Raw genomic sequence first — 26514 nt, 5'->3', positions numbered from 1 at the left:
GAAACCCACTGGATGCCAGCCATTATCTTTGTAAAGAAAGCACCGTTTTCTGTGTAAACAACCTTATGTACATTTTTCATGAAGAATATGTGTCTAACTGCAAAAATTCTTGTCTATACAGATTTCTCATCAGGGTTTCCTGCCACTTTTTAAATCCTGGATTTGAGTATTTACAAATATTATGTCCATCTCTTATTTCTGCCTAATGCATTAGGATACAGTGGCTAGGCTAATGCTTCAGTACGTTGTGCACAGATTCTGTAAATGCTAGCTAGATGAAAGTTCAAACCTGGATATTCCTTAAGCATATGATGAATCCTTTTCCCCTTCTTTATTTCATTCACTATTCTGCATGACACACTACTGTGTCCTTTTTAAAAAATATTCATGTAGAAAACCATTCCAAAAAGTTTATTACTCCTAACTTTAGTCTTACTGTAAAAATGAAGAAATATCTTCCCATTCTTGAATGAGCTAATTACCCAGTCAGCGTTTTTAATCATATTACCTATTCGTGTGTTAATATCTCTAATTTCACACATAACACTTGTCAGACAAGTAGGTTCCTATTATATGATGCATTTAATGATGGTTAATAGCAAGTTATGCAGTACAGCCCTTTAATTTATAACAAGATTTTATTTTAAAAACATCGTGTCTGGGCAAGACTAATTTGGGAAAGTCCTGCAGCATATCTGAAACGATGAAAATATACAATAGTGGAAAGTCTTTTTTTTTTTAACAAAGGAAAAGCTCATACCATCATAGATCAGTGGTTCTCAACCTGTGGGCCGCGGCTGCAAAAACAAAAATCTGGTCCTCGAATCTCCTTCCTCTTTATTTATTCATTTTATTTATTTTATTTTATTTATTTTCCACAGAGCTGACCATTGCATTGGATAGACCACATCATCTCTAGATTATTAAATATGGTTTTCTGTGGACGAGCAGATGGCAACTACTGGATGGCATATGTTCTGTATCAGAAACTAGAGCTCATGTGGTCTATCCAATGCAATTTTCTAAATCAGAACCCCAAATAACCAAACCAAAACTGATTCGTAACCATTTTGGTACTAATGTTGGAGAGTGGTCCCTGGTCAAAGTGGTCACTGGTCAAAGTGGTCCTTGTTCAAGTGGGCCCTGGTCAAAGTGGACCTTGGTTTAAAAAAGGTTGGGAACCACTGTTATAGATGGTATTATGAAGCAGCAGGTTATTGGTTGTATCAGCCTGTTAAGGGTCAGTCTTAAAAAGTCTGTATTTTTCTTATTAAATGCAGATAATTTCTAGGTTGCTTCTTTGTGTCAAGGGCTCATTTTATTTATCATTATTTAACTGGACAACCCATTTAGAAATCAACAAAGGAGCATCTACCTCCTGCCTTGCTGAAACAGGTGGATGTCGTATGTTTTACACTTCTTATACCAGAATTTCTCTTCATTGTCTATATTAGCTGCGTCTGATGAACACTCCAGTTAATAACATGTAGAGGACACTAGATGAGGACATTTTACCTAGCTATGGAAGCTCTATTGACTAAGAGATCAAAGCTCCATCCCCCCATCTTCACCCAAAATAGTGGGCTACTCAAATGAAAAAAGTTTTGTGTGAGTGGCCTTTTCTATAAGTTCAGTTAAGTTCTGATGCTACAAATGAAAATCATAATCTTAGCCTGTGCTCCAATGTACTCTTTAATTCTTTTTGTGTGACAGAAAGCTAGTAGAGCTTGAGGTTCTAGTATGTCCAACAAGCCTGAAATATTCACACTTCAACTGTAAGATAATGGGTTCTTCAAAATGCAATGAAGGATAAACTACACGGTACATTGACTACATCGTTTTTTTACTTTGAAGTAAGCATTCCAATCAGGATTATCATGCATGAAGGAAAATAGGATTACTAAAAAATCCCTCATTATCACCAAAAGAGTTTGGCTGTTCAGTTAGCTCCTGTGAGTGTCAGCTTAGGGTTGCCAGAATAAAAACTGGAAAAAGGTGTCCAGATATTTTATAGTTATGTATAAAAGGGTATTTTAGTAGGTACTGCTTGGTACTTGGTTGGACTTTCTGAAGTTTCCTCTTCTACACTGTCATTAAAATACACGGACCATATCAAGGTTTTGGTCTGGTAATGCCAGACCAGATATACATCAGTTGTGTCTGCTTTCATATGGAGAGATGTAAGAAAATTGTCCTTGTTTTTGTTTCTACTGCTGCATCCATTCTTTATCTACTTGTAATCAATAAAACTGTTTTATATCATCGCTGGCTTAATTTTACTTCAGCCTGTCCTTGAACCTAGTTTGGCTAGGTTTTGAATGAGCCCTCTCGTTCTGACCTTTAGGTGAATTCGTTCCTCAGGAATGAGAAACGTTGAATCAATATCTATTGGTGAAAAGCTATGTAGACTATCAAGTGACAGAAGACAGAGCAACATTTTTCATTGTCAGTGAATATAACCAGGACAAACTCTTGAATTTCAGCACTCTCCACTGAAGAGAAATTAACTTAGCTAGCCTAGAGGAAAATATTTGCCAGTAGAGCAAGCAGAACAATGTTTTAAATTTGGCCTGAAACGAATTCCATTTTGTAGTAGATAATGACCAACTGCTAAAAGTGAAGGAGGGCAGATAAGATAATACTCCACATCCAGATGTTCTAGACCAGTGGTTCTCAACCTGGGGTCCCCAGGTGTTTTTGGCCTACAACTCCCAGAAATCCCAGCCAGTTTACCAGCTTTTATGATTCCTGGGAGTTGAAGGCCAAAAACATCTGGGGACCCCAGGTTGAGAACCACTGTTATAGACTCTTTACAGTATGGTAAATATCATGCCAATTTTTGCTTGGTTTCTCCTTCAGTGAGCTTACATCGTACTTTTGAAATCTTCCATTACAAATCATAGGAAGGAATTAGGTTACATTACCCTTTCCCCTCCTCTCTAGTTTTATTGTTTTGATATGGAGCATGGGCACTGTGAAAATCTATGGGGAGAGACAAGAAGAGGAATCTGATGTTTGCATCTCTGAAATGTAGAAAAGTTGTCTTCCTGGGCAAGATATTCTGGGAGTTGTAGTGCAAGCAACCAGTAACCAAACTCGAAAAGTTCCTTCCTTCTGAGATCAGAACTTAATTAAGCATTGTCACTGACTTGGGAAGAGGAAATCTGCTCCTTCTTGTGGCCCACAAGATATGTTCCTAATGCCACTGGACTGCAGTCTTAAGCATGGAATCCAAGGTGCTTACTCTGAAACAAGTTCCACTGAAACCATTGAGGTTGACTTCTATATAAATGTGTTTCAGGCTAAACCTAGCACATACCATGCTTGACTTCTAATCAAGCCAATTACTGGCTTAACCTTCACAAGGAGCTGGGTCTGCTTCTTTCCTCCAGGATGAGAAAAATGATTACATGAGCTTTAAACTTCCCAAGGTAGCTATTGCTTCTCTGACCTCTTTGGGAATTGCAAGTAGCAGCTCATGTTGCTCAGGACAGATAAATATTTGTTCACTGCACAAGCAAAACCAAATCATTCTATTTCAGCACAGCTAGTATTTTCCTTTATTTGTCTTTCAGCAAAGTGTTTTGCCTTCATCCGGCTTGCTTTGACAGTGTTCACCAAAGGAGTTCTGAAAATACTGTCTTTTACAATGATAAAGCCAATGGGCTTTCTATTGTAACTGTACACTATGACTCCTGAGGCTATTTTTCCAGGGCGGGCCCTGACTTGCCACAAGGTAAATTTACCTGCTTCGGGCAACACCAGAAGAAAGAAACAGATGAAGAGAGGCATGACATTCAACTCGAGGAAAAGGTCAATTCTCATAAACTGGGCAATTGTGACCTTCCAGATGTTGTTTGATCACAGAATAGATCTTTATAGGCAGACTGTGTGTGTGTTTATAACCATAGAAATGTAAAATGCACAGTGCTGAGGTGATAAGTTCAGTTTTCACAATAGTCATTGCAAGACAAAGACAGGAATCAAGATGGTCATTGAGGTACAAAGATGGCCCCTTTATTTATTGATTGATTTATCATGTCAGAAACAAATTGAGGGTACAATTATAATGTATTTTTAAAGCACAAAGTTAAATACTTGGCATTATACTAGATTTCCTTTGACTAGAAGCTGGCTACTTGGAGTGCCTCTGATGTCGCTGTGAGAAGGTCCTCCACTGTGCATGTGGCAGGGCTTAGACTGCATTGTAGTAAGTGGTCTGTGGTTTACTCTTCTCCACACTCGCATGTTGTGGACTCCACTTTGTAATCGCATTACTTAAGATTAGATACCCCCTTGATGAACATCATTAACACTGAATTTGTCACATCATCACCATATTCAGGTGTCACTAAGAGACATCAACCATCAATTTTGACTATGAACACTCTAAATACTTTGCATTTGTGTGGAAGAGCCCATTTTTTTAGTTGTTTCTTAGTAGGATTATTGCTTTCTTGCAGTTCAGAGAGTGAAAATGGAACAGAAGAAAGGAAGAAATCTGGCAGACCATCCCCTCAATTGTCACAGCTATCTCCTGATGCTGAATATTTTGAACACCAGAGGAAAATTTCAATTTCGAGGTACTAAAGAACGACAACAGTGTAAACCTTTCAAAAGTACAAACTAATAAAATTAATTCACAAAAGACATTAACACAACTGTGCAGCCTGCAAATATCAGAATTCCCGCAGGTTTATGTATTAAGCATAAGATGCATTTAGATCAGAAGAAGATTTTGACTGAAACCCCTCCCCACCAGACTTCAAAACGGAAAAAACAACTTAACTTTAGTGTTGTTTAAGGTATAACTAGATGCAGGAGCAACCACTATAAGCCATAAACCTCAGGAAGAGAATAGCCCAGCAATTATCAAGACTATTGGCTGTCGGAAAGAGCTCTAACATAAATGTCCAATTAAGCACCATAGCCATAACTACAGCTATTGCTATGTTCCTTTAGTCCACATGGCTATAAGTGGCAATTGTCTATTAATAAGGGGGTTGGGCAGGATTCAGTCTGAGTATATATGATTAATGTACGTGGGAAAAGGTTTATGTCTTCAGTTATGTCATAACATGGCACCTATTCCATCCAGAAGAAGGCTCCATGGTAGAGGATAGGTTTTATAAATAGTTAATCCCAAATTTAATATCTGACAACTTGTTTTTTATTATTATTATTCTAGGTCAAAGACCGTTGTGGATAATACCTTCTTTGCATTCGATGGCAAAAATGACTCAAAGCCGGAAAGAAAGAAGCATGCTTCAAATCAGGTATGGAAGAAAAATGTTCACTTATTTGTGATGTGGATGGATGTTGACTCATTATGGCCAGGGAAGAAAACATTCTGTTATGAACTGATTATGACAATGGATCTATTGCAAAAGATCAGTCTGGAAAAATGATAGCATTGAAATACAATTTCTGCTCCTCCCTCCTGAGATGTGGAATCTATTAGCAGAAGTGACACATTTCCAACATCCAGCTTCCTATTATTGTGGAATTAATATTGGACACATTAGTTACGAACCTAGATACAAATAAAGACTATCAGTTGTTTTTACATACCCTACAACTGTCCCAATTTGACAGTGACAGTCCCAATTAATCCTGTCTTCCCTCTTTCTCAGCTACTTTTCAAGGGCCCCCATTTCTCTCTCCTCTTCCCAATTTCCCTCTTTATCTCTGGTTTACTCCAATTGCGACAAACTGAGTTTAAAGTGCAAAACTAGTTTGCATACAATTACCTCAGCAACTGAAGGAGGAGAAAATGAGGGATGGAATTTTGCTTTTCCAGTAGGCTTGGGCAAAAACAAACTGCTTCAGCCTCTCCTATCTTGTATGCTCTTTCTCATTAATAAACCTTGCCATCTTGATCACATTGTGATGTTACTTGTCCACGTGTATACTGGGTGTCTACGGACAACGCCGGCTCTTCGGCTTAGAAATGGAGATGAGCACCAACCCCCAGAGTCAGACATGACTGGACTTAACGTCAAGGGAAGTCCTTTACCTTTACCTTATACTGGGTTTCATCTGTGAAATGTTGGTTGGTATGTTACTCCTTCTTTTCAGCAAGAAAAGAACAGCAAAATCTTGACCTCACCTTAGAAGAGCCAGTGTCATATAGGAACCAAACAATATGATGCTCCTTCCTGTTGCATTGCCCACAAATAGTGACCTAAGCAAACTATGCCACATAAGCATGATCTATATATCATTATTGTGCCAACATTCAAACACGCCCCTACAAGAAAATTGCAATTGGGATTAACCTTGGACATTTTCACAATATAGTCAAAGTATCAAAATCATTCTCCCTAATCACAAGTTATGGGACTTTAAGATCTCTATCTTATTCTATTTCTAGTACTACTTCCCTGGAACTTTCCTCCCTTTCAACAGGTAACAGACCCATAGCCTTTATTTGTCTCCTCAGTTACTGACAATCTTGGGTGTTCTGTTTGACTTTACTCCTAGTTTCTTCCACTTCCTGATACAGAAGAAAAGATTCTTACATTTACTTAAATATAAGAGAAGCATAGGTTGAGACATGGTGAACAGAGATATGGGTGATAATATTTAGCAATAATTAAAATATATTTCATTTTTCCCAACTACAGTTTAAAGCAAATGCTCACTTTCACAAGCTATTTCTGGATGTCCCAATTGATGAACCTTTGAGACAAAGTAAGCTGAAAGTGCTAACATTTTCTGTTGTTATGTCATGTTCCTATGGACTGTGTTTTCCCTTGTTTTAATACATCTTTTGCAATGAAAATTATACAGTAATTTCTACTGCTTATTATAATGTTAGTATGAGATGTCAAATATTGGCTTGTGAATTTAGATATTCCATTTTTTTATTTCTACTAGTTCATAGCCAGAATTGTTTTTCCTCATATAATCCAATGACTATTTAATATTGAGTACTTTCTCCCCTGTAAATGCTAAAATTTAGATTACAAAAGCTCTAAGATGTGATCCAAGACCATTTGGCCTTTGCAAAGTTATTTTTCCCTCAAGAATCACATCCTTAATACCTGTAATTTTTTTTTAAAAAACACCTTATATATGTAGAGTATGTGAAATATATTTCTTAGAGCATTTCACTAGTGTAACTGTTATATAACCTGTCATATGTGACCTTTGTAGATTTCACCTGTGCCTTACAAAAAGAAATCTTGTACCAAGGGAAGCTTTTCATTTCGGAGAATTGGATTTGCTTCCATTCGAAGGTCTTTGGCAAAGATACTAAAGTAAGTAAAATCACATTTTATGCATTTGATTCAATGAGTTCTGCCTAATTCTAATTTAATGTTCATATTATTCAAATGATAATGGACATAACATGAAACACAACAACAGAAAATCTGATATTCTTGTACCAGCTTCCATAGTATTGGCTTCAGTTATGTTTAATAATTGAAGTTATTCTTCCATATTGTTATCTATTTTTCTACATTTGTTCCACAAAAAGTATTGTAGTGCAGGTGTGGTTGTGTTCAAGGTGGTACTGTGAGAGATGATACTAACTAGTTTTGCCAGGATCCTTTCTTTAGCAAAATCAAGTTCTAAGGAGAGCAACATGCTGTTACTTGCTTCCTATACTAAGTTACATTGGAGGTGGAGTAGACTGAGGTTCCATCTACACAGTGAACATGCCACTTATGTTAAGATAGAAATACATTCTGGGAGGTAGGCATATAATTACTTGATTATTTCATACCTCACAACCTCTGAGGATGCCTGCCATAGATGTGGGCGAAACGTCAGGAGAGAATTCTTCTAGAATATGGCCATACAGCCCGGAAAACATACAACAACCCTGATTATTTCATCTTTTTAATTACAAATACATTCTACGCAGTATTTTTGGGGTCTCAATCCTGAAAGAAAAGTGGGGTGGTAGTCACCATCACCACAATCATCATCTCCCTGTGCTTGACTCTCCCAAAATGTTGCAGACTATTATTGTGTGGGAAAAAAAACATTTATGTGTTTGTTTTGCACAAAGCAATCTTTTGAATAATGTATGTGGTTATTGCTGAGGAGCATCCTAGAGATTTAGGGTGCTTCTTATAGCTGGAAGATGCCCATACAACTCATCATTTGCAATATGCTGAGTAGTATTTTGCTCATTAAATGTTTGCTAATACTTGATTTTTAATGAGTCCTTCTCAATTTTAAAATCATTATAGATGTCATCATTGGATTTTTAAGGGAAGCGAATGCCGTACTATTCAGGATGTTTGTAACTTTAAACGTTGTGTATCAAAAGCATTATTTCATGTTCAGTATTCCGTGGGGAATGCTAGAATAAAAGAGCATAATACACACTGTCACAACCTTACTGGCTTTGTTAGTACAAATAGAGATATAATAATGCTTAAGCTTCATAAAACCATAAACCATTTACACATAATGGGCTGTTTCTAAATAAGTTGTCATTTTCTCACTGCAATTACAAATATGATTTCATTTCAGATAACCATACCTGTCCACTCCGTCACACTAATAAAGAAAACTAAAACCGCTCTTCTAGTGCCAAATGCTTTGGTTATAACAACTGTCTCTGATAGGGTGAGTTCACATTTTGTTTTTGATGTTTCTGCTGTTCCCAGTTATTTCTTGTTCTTTGATTATTATTATTTTTTAAAGGGGGGGGGGGGACTTGCATGTATTGTGGGTCCTTGGTATCTGTTTGCATTTAATTCCAGGATCTCTCATGGGTATCAAAATCCATGGTTGCTCAAGTCCCAATAGTGTATATTCGATGGCATACTAAAATTGTGTCCCTTATATAAACTGGCAAAAATCAAGATTTGCTTTGTGTGTGTGTGTGTGTTCAAGGTTGAATCCATGGGTGCAAAATCCATGTATATGGCAGTTGACTGTAACTCTTTCTTTAAAAGAATAAATGAATACAGGAATTGTTCTTCACAGTTGATCAAAAGCAGTTGCATTGTGTGAAGTGACTGTTAAAATATAACTCCAAAAGAACTGACTTTTAGTAAACTTATGTATTGCTTTCATATATTTCATAATACTAACTATTACTAGTAGTCACTTGAAAGTCCTGTATCATCTCACACAGCTCCTTGAAAATTTATGGTTGGGGTCACAATTTACATGTTTCTGTATCCTATTACATTTTATCCCACTATGAATTGTCCTTAAAAACTTTTACTAGCATGCTATCAATACATCTGAGGAAACAGACTATAGTCTGCAACAGACTTACACAGTCATTCATTTGAAAACTGTTGAAATATGTTTTATCTTTAAAAGCAATTGTTGAACTAGACAATGTGTGTGTGTTTAAAAATTAACAAAGATAAATTCTGGATCCTTCTCTTAATTTTAAATAATTATTGTTGCTGGTTTTCTTTTCAGTACATATTCGTCTCCTTTCTGTCCAGAGATACAGCTTATAAGCTATTAAAATCAGTTTGTCGGCATCTAGAGGTGAGTAAGAAGTATCTCCAAATGTTACTGTCTAGGTATGTTCTTACTATTACTAGCTGATCCAACTGTATAATTTTAAACTATGTTTTCAGGATTTCAGTGTTGGCAACAGTCCCAATCCTTCTTCTCCAGAAAACAGTTTCAGGGGTGATCGCCCTACAACCTTACCTCTGGTAAGTGATGCTATGGGAAGCAAAACAGCATTGATACTGAAATACTATTGATGGATTGTATTCTTAATTAACAACATTAAAAAGGACATGTTTGAATGAGCCTCAGTTTTAACTCACTCTCCTATGGTAAAAGCATAATGATAATTTGGGGACTTTTTATATTTTATATTAATAACAGTATATAGCTGGAATGTTACATCCTCACAAAATACAATATATCTTAACTATGTGTCATGTATACAAGCAAACATAGTTTACAAAACTGGTTGATTTAAGGGTGCTAAGAGCCAGTGTGGTGTAGTGATTTGAGCATTGGACTACAACCCCTGAGAACAGAATTTGAAGCCTCACATAGTCAAGGAAAATCAAGGGTGACTTTGGCCAAATCAAACCTGCTCTGCTTCAGAGAAAAACAAAGTCCCCCCCCCCCGCCAAAAAAAAACAAATTGTGCCAAGAAAAACCCATAATATGTTATCCTATGGAGCTGTCACAAATTAGAAATGACTTGGAAGCACACAACAACATAAATTGCAGGTTTAGACATGACAACTCATACACACATAATCTAAAACATGAGTGGAGAAAGTGGTCATCACATGGCCCAGTTCTATTTTATAAGCCCAGCCCCAGAACCCACCCCACCCAAAAAACGATATATCTGGTGAAATTGCAACCTACAAAATTCAACATGTTCTTTGCCCCTAACCCCCACAAAAGTGAGGGCCTATTATAATGTCATAGGACAGTTGGAAACATCTGCATGTTAAGTTAGACTAGGTGTCCCTTGATGTCCCTTGTAACTCTTTAATTCTACCATCTGAGAAAACAACAATATTCTTGTCCACTAAACTAGATTAGGTTTGCAGAGTGTGCCTTCATAAGGATTATCTAACAATGGTGGTGGGATCAGGGCTGTTGTTTTCTCCATTGCAGTCATATAGAGTTAGCTAGAAGTAAGCTCCAGTTAGCTCAGTGACTGGAGTAGGCAAACACAGGATTGTATTATGAATGTGCTGTGTGATTTTAAGCCAAATTACTGAAAGCATGAGATGAGGGGGAAATAGCTAATAGCTTGGTATTTTTATGCACTTTCTAGGATTTCAATGAAGACTTTTGTGAACTAGATGGCATCATCCACCAACGCAGGCAGGAGATGGAAGAATCCAGTAGCACTGGCTCTCAGACTCCAGAACTGGAACATTTCCAAGGTTTATAGCATTTTTTCTAGACTATCAGATTAGAAGTCTTTCTGTCTAAAAGTTTAGAAAAAGCAGAAAAAGATATCTTCTGTTTATTCAATACTTATCTGAATTTACAAACATAAATGGTATACCTGCCATACAACACTTTTACCACAGTTAAGGGACAGAGTCTGCTGGAACCCATCAAACAACATACATCTACTTCCAGCAGGGCTCTGTCCCTCAACTGTGGTGAAATTGTCATAAGAGGAAGCTATGAGAACACAGGAGGCAGGAGTGGGGGAAGCCAAGCGGCAACGCTTCCCCCCGTGGGATGGATAAGAGGCGATGCAGGGCACAGGGCCACAATTTTCTTCCGCTGCCCTCCAGATTTGCCACACTGCGTGGCAACCTTCTCCCTCGCTATCACTCGTCATGTGGATCTCAATGTGATAAGGTCCCTCAGCTTGGAAGTAACTAGCTGCAAATACAGTAGAGTCTCCCTTATCCAACATAAACGGGCCGGCAGAACGTCTGATAAATGAAAATGTTAGATAATATGGAGTCTTCTACTATTATCTGTCTGACACGGCACTAGACACCTAAAATACTAATGCAGGACTCAAAGAGTTAAGGCGAGGCAACACCGCCGAGCTAGAGCGGCCCAGCAGGAAGTGCCCGGATGCGGAAGAGGAACGTGGAAATCACAGAGGAAAGGAAGGAGGATGCTTCTGCTTCTGCCTCTTTTCCCCCTTTTCTCCCTTCTCCTCCTTGTCTTGCCTTTTTCACTTATTGGGAAAGGAGAGAGTGTTGGGGAGCGCTCCTTTAATTGAAGGGGAAATGCTGGAGGAAAGGGGAAGCGTTGGATAAGATGGAATGTCGGATAAGTCAAGGTCGGCTAAGTGAGACTCTACTGTACTGGTAATTAATTATTGATAATTAATTCCTTTTCCCAATAATGAAGGCATAATTAAACCACACTGCAGTTCATTTTAACAAGGTTAACAGCTGGATTCCTTTTCTTGTTTAACCGCAACTTAAAGTTACTTTAAAGCTATACAGATATGGCCTTGTGTTGTGAGCATTAATGAAATAAATTAGGTAGCTGGGAGAAGAGCATGTTTTATGCTAAAGACTAGCAGTTTGTAACATTCAGGTGATTTTTAAATAAATACTGTCGGCCCATTTATTATGTGAACTCTTAGTACACAGTTTCATTTATACAAGAAGAGCTTTGAATACCATAAAATCACTCTGTCTATACTTAGCCATATCAAGAGAAGAGTTTTCTCTAGGCCTCCAAAGCAATTTTGTGGTCAATTTCTGCTGGAACTTCCACTCAAAGTTAACCATAAAATCACACTGGAGGCCTGGGGAAAACAATTCTCAAGAATTTGCTACGTCCTCCAGAGCAATTCTATAGTATGCTTTGGCCAGAAGCCCAAGATATAGTTTATTTCAAGTAAGAAAAATAGAGTTCCAGATTATGTACAACTCATATTACATGAAGGGCCCTGGAATGCATTCCTCATGTAATATGTTAGTCAACTGTAATTTTAACTGAATTAAATTTTTTAAAATTAATTTAAATATAAATAGCCCATAGCCCATAGCATTAGGGAAAATAATTGTGTACATTCTCATTTGGTGTTACAAATTCATTCTCAAAGTGCAAATTCAAGTTACTTCACACATTATTTGTAATGTTTTCCACTTTTCATTTAATTTTTTTTGTTGTTCAATAGAGTATCACCTGGTTGGCACCCAAGCTCATCTGAAAGCTTCCCAGTTGGAGACAAACGTTCTGCATGCAGATGGACAGTCTAAACATTTGTGTGATGATAAAGTCAGGAATACTTCAAGGAAAGGTAAATAAACACAATCCACTTTTATACACAGTGCTAGGAATAAAATTGATGTAGACAACCAGGTTTGGGTTCTCTGCTTAAAAACACTATGCTTTGAATCCAAGTGTCCATCCACATACAGGAAGTGTCTGCTGTACATAAAAGGGTGTTTTATACTTTGTGTGCTATAGAACAGTGTGACAAAATGAAAAATATATTTCAAAGATGTTCTTTGAGTTCATTGAGAATTCATGCAGCCTCTGGCAGAAACATTAAAACTGCCATAGAACCTACCAATTATATTACTGACTCATGAATTAGTATGTATTTGCTGAATACTTCTTGCATTTCTTTTTCTTCACTTCACACTTCAGGGGATCCAGGCTCTTTCTTGGAATCAAAACATACAGTGGTTTTTTGTATTGAAAACCTAGAGACATCCATGATTTTATTTAGTGAAATCACTTTTAAGAGTAAAACTTTGGAGAGATGGGGAAATTTATTTGGTTACCTGCCTGCATGTCAATTCTGACTGACGATGACACTTGCATAGGATTTTCATGTAACGATCCATTCAGATAGATTTGCCACTGTGGCTGAGAGAAAGTGGCTTGCCTGAGATCACCCAATTTATTTCCACATGGATCTGAGTCCTGGACTCTCAGAACCCTAGCCCTGCACTCAAATCACATCTGCTGCCAGGAAAACTGATAGCATATGCAAAAGAATTTTGTTAGGGACAAAGTATGCAACAGAAAAGTCCCCCACTCATCTTCATATTCGCGATAGAAATTTTACTTAATGTTATAAGAGAAGATCCGAATTTAAAAGGAACTAAAATCAGAAATTTACACTACAAAATAAGGGCATTTGCAGACGATTTGATTTTCATAATTGAGAACCCGACAGAAGATATTCAAAAATGGATTGAGAAAATAAATGATTTCGGCTTGGTAGCAGGGTTTAAGTTAAATAAGAAAAAGTCGATGATCCTAACGAAAAATATGAATAAAAAAGAACAAGAAAAACTGAAGGAAATATCAGGCATACAAATTACAAATAAAATTAACTATTTGGGAATTAACATTACAGCCAAAAATTCACAGTTATTAAAAAACAACTACGAAGAAAAATGGGTGGTAATAAAGAAAAATCTGGAAGACTGGAAAACCTTAAAACTTTCTCTCCTGGGTAGAATCTCGGTAATTAAAATGAATATTCTCCCTAAAATGTTATTCTTATTTCAAAATCTACCAATAATTAGAAATCAGACATTGTTTCAAAAGTGGAAAAAAGATTTATCAAAATTTGTGTGGCAAGGGAAAAGACCCAGAATAAAACATTCAAATTTAATAGATGAAACGAAGAGAGGGGGACTGGGTATGCCGGATCTAAGATTGTATTACGAAGCTTGTGCCCTTTTATATGTAAAGGATTGGACTACTCTAAAAAGAGAATCGATAATAAATCTAGAAGGCCATGACCTGCGCACAGGCTGGCATGCATACTTGTGGTATGATAAAATAAAACTAGAAAAAAAATTTTGCAATCATTTTATAAGATCAGCAGTAATAAAAATTTGGAATAAATACAAAGCAAGAATATACCCAAAGACTCCATTATGGATTTCGCCACTTGAAGCATGCCAAAGGAGACTATCCGGCATGGAAAAATGGCCCCTTTATAAAGATATAATAGTACAGGTGGGAGGACAACCAGAAATGAGAACTCAAGAGGACATAAAAGTAAAATTCACAAATATCTCATGGTTCCAGTATAGGCAGTTAAGGGAATCTTTTAATAAGGATAGAAAACAAGGTTTTATGGACAAAGAAACATTCTGGGACAGAATAATGACTTCGGGAAAAAAAGTGATAACAAAACTTTATAGACAGTTACTGGAATGGGCTACTGAGGAAGAAACAGTCAAGGAATGTATGACAAAATGGGCGGTAAATTTGGGAAGAACAATTAGAATGGAGCAATGGGAAACTATGTGGAATCGCAAAATGAAACAAATGTACTCATACGATCTGAAAGAAAACTTGATCAAAATGTTTTATAGATGGTATATAACGCCACAGAAATTAGGATACTACTACAAAAACATGAACACCGCCTGTTGGAAATGTAAGCAACATGAAGGAACATTCTTTCACATGTGGTGGACGTGTGACAAGGCGAAAAAATATTGGAAAATTATCCACGAAAATATGCAAAAAATTTTAAAAACCAACCACCAATTCAAACCAGAATTCTTCCTCTTAGGAATCACGGAACTGAAGTCAACAGAAAATGAGGAATTGTTAATTAATTATATGACCACGGCAGCAAGGATCATATATGCAAAGTATTGGAGACAGGAGGAAACACCGGATGCTGACCAATGGTTACTCAAACTAATGGAAATTAAAAACATGGATAGGCTAACATATATAATAACAAAACACCAAGGAGTGCCCAGAAAAAGTACGGACTGGGAACCAGTCTTAGCTTATCTACAACAAAGAAGAATGACAACATTTGTACAGTGAGAAAGACTGAGAAGTTAACTATAAGACATAGATTGATAATACCCGAAACTACAAAACATGTAAGGATAAGTTGATAATACGAATAAGTCGCGGGACTAGAAAAGCTCTACTATAGAGAAGCAGACTCAGAAATAGAAGCAAACTACTACAGGGGTAGAAATCTCCCCTGAGAGACATTCTGGTTTAGATATGGATGGAAGTCAAACTAGATGTATGTGTGTGTTCTTTTTTTTTTTTTTTTCTTCTTCTTTCTTCTCCCCTCCTCTATTACTCACCTTCCTACTTTTCTATAGCCAAATTGTTCCCCCACTTTCAATGTTATTTTTATGAAATGCAAAAATAAAATTTATAAAAAAAAAAAAAAAAAAAAGAAAAGTCCCCCTGGGGGAAGCATACTTTTTTTTCTTTGTGGGATCACTGAAGAAAGGATTGGTTGCTATACACCAGTGATTCCCAAAGTGGATGCTACCACCCCCTGGTGGGCGCTGCAGCGATCCAGGGGGGCAGTGATGGCCACAGGTGCATTTGGCATATGCATTAATACATATATCTTTCTGTTTAATTGCTATTAAAATTTTAAAAAAATAATTTCCAGGGGGCACTGAGTAATATTTTTTCTGGAAAGGGGGCAGTAGGCCAAATAAGTTTGGGAACCACGGCTATACACAGAGCATTACTTGCTTTAGCTGACATTCCTAACAAACTAGAATATATTTTTCCAATTCTATTTTCCTTTCATCTATTGCAAGGGCTCTATATGCACCACCAGAATTGGTTATATTTTATACCTCATAATGTGACACTGCTAGAGTTACCTGTTTAGGATCATCGCAGATGTTAAAGTTACCAGATCAAAACTGGAGACCAAGGGATGGGTTATACATTAAATTTCAACCACAATTGCTCACAGCTTATCATTCAAACACAGAGGAAATTTATTTTCCTGTTCGGAAACAGAGACAGAATTCTTAGCTGTCCTTAAATCAAGGTGAAATAGGGGATTAATCTTTCTCACTTTCTTAGGGAGATGGAATAAAGAATGTCTGAGTCTAGCCAATAGTTGGCCCTCCACGTTTGGGGGAACATCTGGCAACCCTAGATACAGCTGTTCAGATTTTTTGGGTTGCTTGCTTTGCCCCACTGTTGTGAATATATCCTATATACTCATGTATACATCTAGACATTTTAGTCAAAAAACTCACCCATAAACTTATCCACAGTACTGTACCTTAATGCTTATCACAAAAAGAAACTATTATCTTCTCTGAGTGGAATGGTGAAAGACAACAGCTTAGTCCATCCAAAAAGGAGCACCAACCTGACATAGTGTGGCTTCTTGGCCTCTTTGAATGCCTGGGCAAGAAAATGGCAGTGGTGGCTAGCTCCCTGGGGTGGTGCTAGTTCTTTCCCCTCTTCATGTCTATGGATCATATCAAAATTCGAAATTTTGGCCCCAAAACCTGCTCTTCACTTATATATGAGGTCAACATACATGAGTATATATGGTAGTTCCAATCATAACAGTTTATGCTTTGAATGATATCTCCCATAGGGCTGAGAGCATGACCTCACTAATCCATTGATCACATATTTAAAATGTAAATTTTAATGAAGGCTCCTTTAGCCGTAAACGTGTCTAGTGCTGATGATATTACAATAAGCACCAGACTCAATTGATTTAGTATGCCTTGCATTCATGCGGTGTAGCAAACAAAGCCAGTTAACTTTCATTAAATGAAGTCAAAACCTAACCTACTTTACCTTGTTGTATGTATTTTTTTAATTTGATAAGGGGAAAAACAACTAGCATAAACTTATAGCTATCTAGCAGTTCTATTCGCCCATTGGTTGTTCAGTTGTAGAAATGCAAGAGAGGGCCTTCTTGGTGGCTGCGTCTTGTCTCTGACACTCCCTGCCCAGGAGAGCCAGAATGGATGCTGTCCTTCTGGCTTCAAGCTAAAACCTTTCTTTTCAGGTAGTCTTTTAACAAAGAAAATGTTTAAAACCAAATCAGGGGGTGTTGTGTAGTGTTCTGCATATTTTAATTTGGTTTTAATGCTTTTAATTATTCAGTTTTAATTAGTACTAAGTTTAATTCTGTTTTTATGTTCATGGTCTTTAGGTTTTAAATTGTATATTTTATTTATTTCTACCTCTTTTCACCACTTTGAGTCTCTTTCAGCTAAAAGTGGTATAATAATAATAATAATAATAATAATAATAATAATAATAATAATAATAATAATAATAATAATAATAATAATAATATCAAGATCTATGTTGGTAGTCATAAATATGTTTTGTTCATCTCATAGTTCCATCTGGCATCCTTGGATACTTCCACGAATGGAATTACCAGACTTTTTTGTCTACGAACCACATACTTATTCTCTATGCAGTTCTGTAAGTGAACCACTTTTTCTATACATTTCCTGCTGCCCATACACCCACCAATACCAACAGGCTAAAAACAAGAGCCAGGCTATTTTTCTGGGGATGGCACTAGTATAAATCTGAGATATAGTCAGAAAGTTGGGCCTCCTGAGGCTAAATAAATTGCTTACACATTCCTTTCTCCTCTTATTTGCTGCACACCAATCAAGTACTCAATACATTCCACAAGGCAAGAAAGGGAAAATGACCTTTTCTAAATTGTTCCACCTCATATTATGGATAATAGGCTTATGTAGTTTTCCAGAAGCATTTTGCCAAATTCCTGGAGGCTAACTAAAAGTAGATTGATATTTTCAAGGATTACAGGTCAGTACAAACAGTCAGCTGCATCACAACCCAAGCTACAGCTAAGGGGAAGCAGTGAAGCTGCCAGCAAAGAAACATCAGTCGGGAAAGCTTACTGTGTTATATAGCAAAATATATCCGTTCCCAAGGACCCTATAGTCAGCCCTCCGTATCCATGGATTCTGTGTTCAATCACAAACAATCACAGCTTGAAAATATTCCCCACAAAAATTCCATAAAGAAAGACTTGATTTTGCCATTTTATATAAGGGACATCATTTTACGGTGCCATTGTATATAATGATAGTTGAGTATCTATTTATTTTGGTGTCCATGATGTGACTTGGTACTAAACTCCTCTAGATACCAAGGACCTGCTGTATTAAAACCTCTGAAAGCCCTTTTGTTTGGCAAAGCTCCGCTGCCTTATATGGTAGCCCATCAGTTTGATTGCAAAAGAAAACTGTCTTACATTCTTAACAGTTTAATCATGGCTAATTAAGGTAACACAATTTCTCAATACACTTCCAGTATCATCAAGCACATACTTATGATTCCAGGCAGTCACATGTGTTTTCTTATCTGTTCCTCACCACACCTCTCTTACAGGGTTTGTGCACTCATTTTCTCCACATTCTACATGAGATACAAAATCCACATACTGGAAGACCAACTTGACTCCATGACTTCCTTCAGGGATTCATATATTAATGAGTAAGCCTGCATTTTCTTTGTTCCCATGTTCCATATTTATTACTTGTTGTATCCTTTGTTCAGGAGGCAGCAACAAAGTACATCCCTGTAGTGTCTCAGAGACCTTCGAGTCATGACCCCGTCGCCATTATGGATCAGACTGAAGAAGATATGGGGTTTGTGCCGATTCCGCAAGATTCTGCTCCCTTCCAGATGTCCCCTGTTGACAGTTTTAGCCCACAGTTAATTAAAAAGGCCCTTGAGCCAGAGCCCGGTTCTCCAGAGAGCGCTCCTTTTGACTGAAGATTGTTTTGGGAAACATCTCGCTCGGAGAAGCAGAATAAGAAAAAAAGCGCTAGATTAGCGGAGAGAGCAAGCGCTAATTAAGCCAGTTCCCTTGAGAGTTTCCCAGGAGGGTTGCATCTGGCAAGTTGTTGACTTTAGTCCACTTTCCCTTGGGAAAGAGTGTTCAGACACCTGGCTGGAGGGGAGATTGTAGTCCCATAAAAGTTCTGGGCGCCGATTGACCTTTGCGGTGTCAACGTGTCAGTTGAGGAATTCACATCTACTCTAGTTTCTGCAGCGCGCTACTCTCGAGTAGACTGGGCATTGCATCTCGTCTCCCTGCCAAGCCTGGACAGCGATTCAGCTCTACCACGACTAACTTTGCCTTGCCTTGTATCCTAGCCTCAGAATTGAAACCTGGAACTCTTTGACAGACCTTGCTATAATCCCCACTCAAACAGCCTAGAAGTTTGAGTGTGTTTTGGTTATCGGATTTAAAACTTTGAACTCTAATACTGGACATCTACTTTCATATTACTGGACTATATTTGACCTTTTCTGAAAGGACTATTGCTGGACTATATACTCTGCTTATTTTTAGTTGTCTCCTTTATTTCTTTAATAAAGATATTAGATTGTTTATTGGCCTCAGTGTCTGGTTCCCAGTGCTCACGCTGCCCTGAGGCGTCACAATCCCAAAGAAAAAGAAAACCAAGAAGGCAAGATGGTTGTCTGTTGAGACACTGGAAGTAGCCCAAGAAAGAAGGAAGGTGAAAAGAAACAGCGATAGGGGGAGATATGCCCAATTAAATGCACAATTCCAAAGGTTAGCCAGGAGAGACAAGGAACTATTTTTGAACAAGCAATGCATGGAAGTGGAAGAAGACAATAGGATAGGAAGGACAAGAGATCTCTTCCAGAAAATCAGAAACATTGGAGGCAAATTTCAGGCAAAAATGGGCATGATCAAAAACAAAGATGGCAGGGACCTAACAGAAGCCGAAGAGCTCAAGAATAGGTGGCAAGAATATATAGAAGATCTGTATAGGAAGGATAATAATATAGAGGATAGCTTTGACAGTGTGGTGAGTGAATTAGAACCAGATATCCTGAGGAGTGAGATTGAATGGGCCTTAAGAAGCATGGCTAACAACAAGGCAACAGGAGACGATGGGATCCCAGCTGAGCTGTTTAAAATCTTGGAGGTGATGCTGTCAAGGTGATGCATGCCATATGCCAGCAAATATGGAAAACAGAAGATTGGCCATCAGATTGGAAAAAATCAATTTATATACCCATACCAAAAAAGGGAAATGCTAAAGAGTGCTCAAACTTCTGTACAGTGGCACTTATTTCCCATGCCAGTAAAGTAATGCTCAAGATCCTACAAGGCAGACTCCAGCAATACATGGAGCGAGAGTTGCCAGATGTCCAAGCTGGGTTCAGAAAAGGCAGAGGAACGAGAGACCAAATTGCCAATATCCGCTGGATGATGGAAGAAGCCAGGGAGTTTCAGAAAAACATCTATTTCTGCTTTATTGACTATTCTAAAGCCTTCAACTGTGTGGATCATAATAAACTATGGCATGTTCTTGGTGGTATGGGGATACCAAGTCACCTTGTCTGTCTCCTGAGAAATCTGTACAAAGACCAAGTAGCCACAGTAAGAACAGATCACGGAACAACAGACTGGTTCGAGATTGAGAAAGGAGTACAGCAGGGCTGCATACTTTCACCCTCCCTATTCAACTTGTATGCAGAACACATCATGCGACATGCGGGGCTTGAGGAATCCAAGGCCGGAGTTAAAATTGCTGGAAGAAACATTAACAACCTTAGGTATGCAGATGATACCACTCTGATGGCCGAAAGTGAGGAAGAGCTGAGGAGCCTTATCACCAAGGTGAAAGAAGAAAGTGCAAAAGCTGGGTTGCAGTTAAACATCAAGAAAACCAAGATCATGGCAACTACACCTATTGATAACTGGCAAATAGAAGGAGAAAACGTGGAGGCAGTGACAGACTTTATATTTCTAGGCATGAAGATCACTGCAGATGCAGACTGTAGCCAGGAAATCAGAAGACGTTTACTTCTTGAGAGGAGAGCAATGGACAACCTTGACAAAATAGTGAAGAGCAGAGACATCACACTGGCAACAAAGGTCCGCATAGTCAAAGCAATGGTATTCCCCATAGTAACCTATGGATGCGAGAGCTGGACCATAAGGAAGCCTGAGCGAAGGAGGATAGACGTTTTTAACTCTGGTGCTGGAGGAAAATCCTGAGAGTGCCTTGGACCACAAGAAGATCCAACCAGTCCATTCTCCAGGAAATAATGCCCGGCTGCTCACTGGAGGGAAGGATATTAGAGGCAAAGCTGAAGTGTTTTGGCCATATCATGAGGAGACAGAAAAGCTTGGAAAAGATCACGATGCTGGGGGAAATGGAAGGAAAAAGGAAGAGAGGCCGACCAAGGGCAAGATGGATGGACGGTATCCTTGAAGTGACTGGCTTGACCTTGAAGTAACTGGAGGCGGTGACGGCCGACAGGCAGCTCTGGCGTGGACTGGTTCATGAGGTCACGAAGAGTCAGAGACGACTAAATGACTGAGCAGCAGCAGTTGTATCCTATTGGGCATGGGACATATATGCACACAATTAATTATAATACCAGAGCCTTACCAAACTCCAGATTCCATGAGATAAATACATAGTGTGAAAAGAATCTTTAGTTTCTGTGTCCATTCTGAGCCAATGGACACCTTTCCTTCTTTGAAGCTTCTAAAACAAGGACAAATAATTGGCAGGCCTTCCACATGGTGTTGCACTGGTAATTCCAGTAGCCCTAGCTGACCCATCAAATGGAGGTGGGCCACATAACAGGTCCTCAAGCAGGCCTTCAAGATGAAACTCTTTATCTTGGCTCTATAATTGAATCCAGATTTTATCGGATGTGATTCTGTATATGGTGTTGTCTAGCATAGTACAACACCATAATAAACCATTTGTGTTTACTATTGTTTTATTGCTTTTGCTGCTATTTAGTGTGCTTTAAGATATTTAATATTTGCTACTGTGGAAGGGTTTGCCCTAAAGGTTGGTTTCTAAGCATTTTAAATGAAATAAAATTAATTGTTCTCTCTCCTTTTTTCTATCCATATTCTATCTGTCAGACATCCAGTACAGGAAGGCCTGGCATCCTATCTGAACCTTAATGCTGACAGTCTCTGCGAAGAACTAACAGCAAATCTTATCAGACTGGAAAAGGTAAATATGGAGAATTGCTAAAACATATTTGTTAGGCTATAACACGTAACCAAAGGGAGCCAGATGCTGTACATGCCCTTTGTCCTACAAAAATGCAGTGGAATGATCTTTGCATGGAGAATTGTAGTATATGAACTCACCCTTCCAGAGAGGAATAGCATCTCACAAGTACAGTATCTCCTTTTTCAGAACAACTAGCAAACTGGATTACATTCTAGGAACATACTAAGAATACATACTGAACACTGAATGTGGCGATGCATTTCACATGCTGCAACCTTCCATTAGAAAGCATCCTTTTAGAACAGCTCTTTTACAAAGTGTGAACTAGCATACTTGTGTTCATACCAAAAACAGTAAAAATCATTCCTTGAATTTCATTGGATGGGGTTAGCAATATGTGTTAAATTGTTGCCTGCACCTTGAATATTCTGTCTGTTTTTTGTTAATTTACCACCTGCAAATGTAAATGCCTTTGGTAACCTCCACAAGGAAGACTGGAGCCCAAAACTAGGCAGATGGCCTCTGTGCACTTGGCAAAATTAGGCTACAGTTCCTTACCAACTTTATGCCCTGAGAGTAAACCAAATTCAGTAGGCCATACTTACAACCAGGCAAATAAAAGATTATGTTGTTAATCGCACTATACAGTAAAATAACTTTAAATAAGAAATATATCTCCCAACTCCTTGTCTTGTCCTTTTAGGATTCCTTTTTCTGAAAATAATTTGTTCCATTTCCCTTACTCAAAATGTTGTAGCCATTAATAGTGGCTCAGTTCAGATATGAGAGGAAGCCATGATGCAGAAGACTAAGCAAGCACATGGAATTTATGCTGGTGTGATGCTAGTATATAAATAAAAGCGATCTAACTTAGATGGATTGCATAAATGAAAATTCATATATTACGTAAGTAAAAGGAACTTTTCTCCATAACCTTTTTTTTGTATTTTTCTTTCTTAAAGATACAGAGCAATTTACAAAGACTCCTGGAAGACAAAGAATGAATTGCCAGTTTCCTTTGGACTATCTTATTCCTCCTTCCGTTTTATTCTCCTGATGAACAACTCTGAAGGTGGTTTCAGGTTTTGTGTCCCAGAGTGTGTATGTCCTTCAGCTTCACCCAAATCTGCCCTTCTTTGGAAGTTGTGAATAATGTGTGCCTGGTCAAAGGAAGATGCCTTTCTGCTATCTATAATGCTGTGTGAATAATTGAGAAGACTGATCATAACACTTCGTTGTATTGCTCAAATCTGTAGCAATTCCATTTTCTTGAACTGTGTTACATTCTCTCTAAAAGTGGATGGGTTAAGGAAAAATCATGGTTTTAATAACACTATGATCCCACTTTAACTGTCATGACCACCTCCTATGGAATCTCTGTGTTTGTAGTTTGAGGAGACACTAGAGCAAGGCTTTGTAAACTTTTTAAACTCGTGACCCCTTTCTGCCCGGGCATAGAGATATATAAAATAAACATAACTTCAAACATTTACTGATAATAAATTAGCTAGGCTTGCTAAACAGGCTGGATTTCCTTTTTGTGGAGTAAAGCTGAAGCATTTTTTGAATTGTCTACTATAAACACTGCACATTGTTGCTAACAGATTTGTGTAAATGGATGGCATTCAGAAACCTGTTGCCAAATATGTTGTGACCCCAACATTGACCTAAAGGGTCAATTTTGGGTTTGGGGCCCACAATTTAAGAAGCAGTGAACTAGAGGTTTCTGGTTGAGAATTCTAAGTATCACTCCCTAAACTGCAAACCCCAGGATTCCATAAATAGAAGCCGTTGCTATTAAAGTGGAAACACGGTGCTGTTATTAGGGAGTTTGAAAGAGTTCTTTGTTTCTCCTTAATCATGTTCTTTCTGATTGGGACTTGGCATTTTCCATTTAGAGCTTCCAAATGGTCTTGTTCCACTTGTGAAAGAAATTTATCAGTTGAATCCATTCTTGGTCTATAGAGGATGTTTTTGTGTTTGGGGAGGGGATCGGGTAGTATTAAGCTTCAGTTGCTACTGATCTTTTTTATGTCAGGAGATTAAGACATATCACAAGATCCAGTTGAAAAGTCCACAGTCTTCATTTCCATACAGCTGGGTTCAACTCAAGTGTAGAAATCAGTTTCCAAAAGATTGAGAGCCATTCTCACTGTTAAAAATCTTGGGAGGAACTGGGTTATGTTACTCCTGAGATTTTGTCCCCACAACCCTGGCTTTCCTTCAGGGGATGGCATCCAGCTCCCTTCAGCCCCATTCCCCAAAAAAAACCTAACCCAAGGGGCCTGCCAGCAGTACAAGCCCCTCTGCAGATTACTCATGATGCACAAAATGTATGTGTCAGGAGGTGGGGTGGGGAGGAGGAACCTTACCTTAAGGTCTGGATCTTTGCAGGTGTTAAATTAATGCAGAATAAATGGTGAAAAACTTTTGATGGCTTGGAAGCCTGTGTAGAAGAGCCCTGAGTTGGTGTGCTGCAGCAAATGCAATGCAAGCGAAGTCTCCAAAGATAATACATTTATAATATTTTGAAATCCTAAGGACAAGTTCATTGTGAATAATTTTTATGTTAATATTAGTGGGGTCCAGATATAACCCAGCTGACTTGAATGTATCCCATACGTTTTTCTGGAAGTGGGAAATACCAGCTAGATTTAGCTGATTTAATGCCATGGAGATACAAAACTTAATGACATAAAGGCAATTAATTTATGCAATAGATTGCCTGACATTTAACTGTTGTATTTGTTTTTGAAAATACACTCCACAAAGTCATGAAAACTGTCACAACACAATGAATAATATATATTTGTTTTAACCAAATTATTTTCCATTAAATTACATTTTCAATTAAATTAAATCCTTCTAGAAGCTATCATTGAAGTTTTACTTTGAATTAAGCTCAGGGCAGACTGACAAGCTAGTAAAATAGGTATAATTTTGGCATGAGCCAGTTTGGTTCCAAATGATTTTAAGATCTTTGTGTGTCTAGCAGAGCCGGTCCAACAATGAGCTGAATTAAGCGGTCACTTGGGGCGCAAAACATACGGGGGTGCAGTCAAGACTGCTTTTTCTGTTGATTTGTTGTAAAACGTGATGTTTTGGTGCTTAATTTGTAAAAGCTTAATGTAATTTGATGTTTAATAGGCGTTTCCTTAATCCCTCCTTATTATCCAACATTTTCGCTTATCCAATGCTTTTATTTTTCAGTTATTGGTTTGGGGGGGGGGCAACAAAATTCTGTTCGCCTACACTTGAAAAATACCTAGGGCCGGCTCTGGTGTCTAGATTTTAATCACTTGCCTAATAGGATTTTGGAGTTGCAACATGGTAGATTTTCAGTGGGACTTTATTATATTGCCTCGTTCAGTCTGTTAAGAGAATGGCAAATTGGTGAGAACAAAATGTCAAACAGGAAGATGTAATGAGCATGTAATGAACATCAATCGTTTATAAACAAAAATTTTTTTTGCTATTACATCACCCATAACATCTTCTGACCTATACCATTCTCTTCACAGTGCCTTACCCAGGAAAAACACAGTGATTCTATTATTTTTATTTGCCGTATGGTTTGGTTCACACAAATGTTATTTAAAGTATCAATATATAAAATACATTCTTCTGTTTACACAGTCAAAATATATCTTATCATTTCTGTGAAATGTAATTTATTTGTTTTTATAATAAATTATTTCCAAAAATGTAAATCATATAGTTGTTGGTTTGTTTGGGTTTTTATTCCTTTTCTTTTAGAGGTATCTGGATTGGAGACTAATCTGAACATTGGAGCAAAGAAGGTATTAAGTGTAACAATGACTTCAAGTGATGCATTATTTCATATGACCACTTCCTTCTGATCAGTGTCATTGTTTATGTAGCCAAAGTAGCATAATGTACAGCCGAGAAAGTGCTAAATCCTCAAAGGTTTTTACCATTTTATCAAGGTGATACACTACTCAATAATTATACCATCTTGGGCACACCCAGTGTCACCTGTTTTTGGGAGCTAAGTGGGAACAAGCTTGACTACTATAAACCAACAGGAAATATTAGGGATTTGTGGGTACGCCTAAGACAGAAACCTGCCTGCAAGAAGAACTGACAATACTGACCTAGATTATTCAACATATGTCTCTTTACACTACGAAATTATAGCACTATGAGACTTTAGCAGCCATGGCTACATTCTATAGAATCATGAACTTCACAATTTGGTGAGTTATGGTATTTAGAATGCTCTACCAGAGGGTTTTAGTGACACAAAAACTGTAAACCACAAGATTCTGTAGGAAGCAACCACGGCAGTTAAAGTGGAATC

The 26514-nt window shown here is 37.9% G+C and overlaps 1 protein-coding gene across 2 annotated transcripts in view; it reads left to right on the top strand.

Moving 5' to 3' along the window:
- The window catches only part of gramd2b (GRAM domain containing 2B), a 55271-nt gene extending 29368 nt beyond the window's left edge, over nt 1-25903 (top strand). For both annotated transcript variants that reach the window (XM_008114075.3, XM_008114076.3), the window contains exons 2-14: nt 4464-4583; nt 5189-5276; nt 6627-6693; nt 7159-7262; nt 8491-8586; nt 9400-9471; nt 9564-9644; nt 10742-10853; nt 12572-12694; nt 17523-17610; nt 18556-18660; nt 22097-22190; nt 23156-25903. In XM_008114075.3, coding sequence (XP_008112282.2) covers nt 4464-4583; nt 5189-5276; nt 6627-6693; nt 7159-7262; nt 8491-8586; nt 9400-9471; nt 9564-9644; nt 10742-10853; nt 12572-12694; nt 17523-17610; nt 18556-18660; nt 22097-22190; nt 23156-23197 — 1192 coding nt within the window. In that variant the 3' untranslated portion in view covers nt 23198-25903. The remainder of the gene's footprint in view (nt 1-4463; nt 4584-5188; nt 5277-6626; nt 6694-7158; nt 7263-8490; nt 8587-9399; nt 9472-9563; nt 9645-10741; nt 10854-12571; nt 12695-17522; nt 17611-18555; nt 18661-22096; nt 22191-23155) is intronic.
- The last annotated feature ends 611 nt before the right edge of the window (nt 25904-26514 follow it).

The sequence above is a fragment of the Anolis carolinensis genome, chromosome 2 (genome assembly GCF_035594765.1).
Source record: "Anolis carolinensis isolate JA03-04 chromosome 2, rAnoCar3.1.pri, whole genome shotgun sequence".
NCBI lineage: Eukaryota > Metazoa > Chordata > Lepidosauria > Squamata > Dactyloidae > Anolis > Anolis carolinensis.
This window is presented reverse-complemented; position numbering and strand designations above follow the sequence as displayed.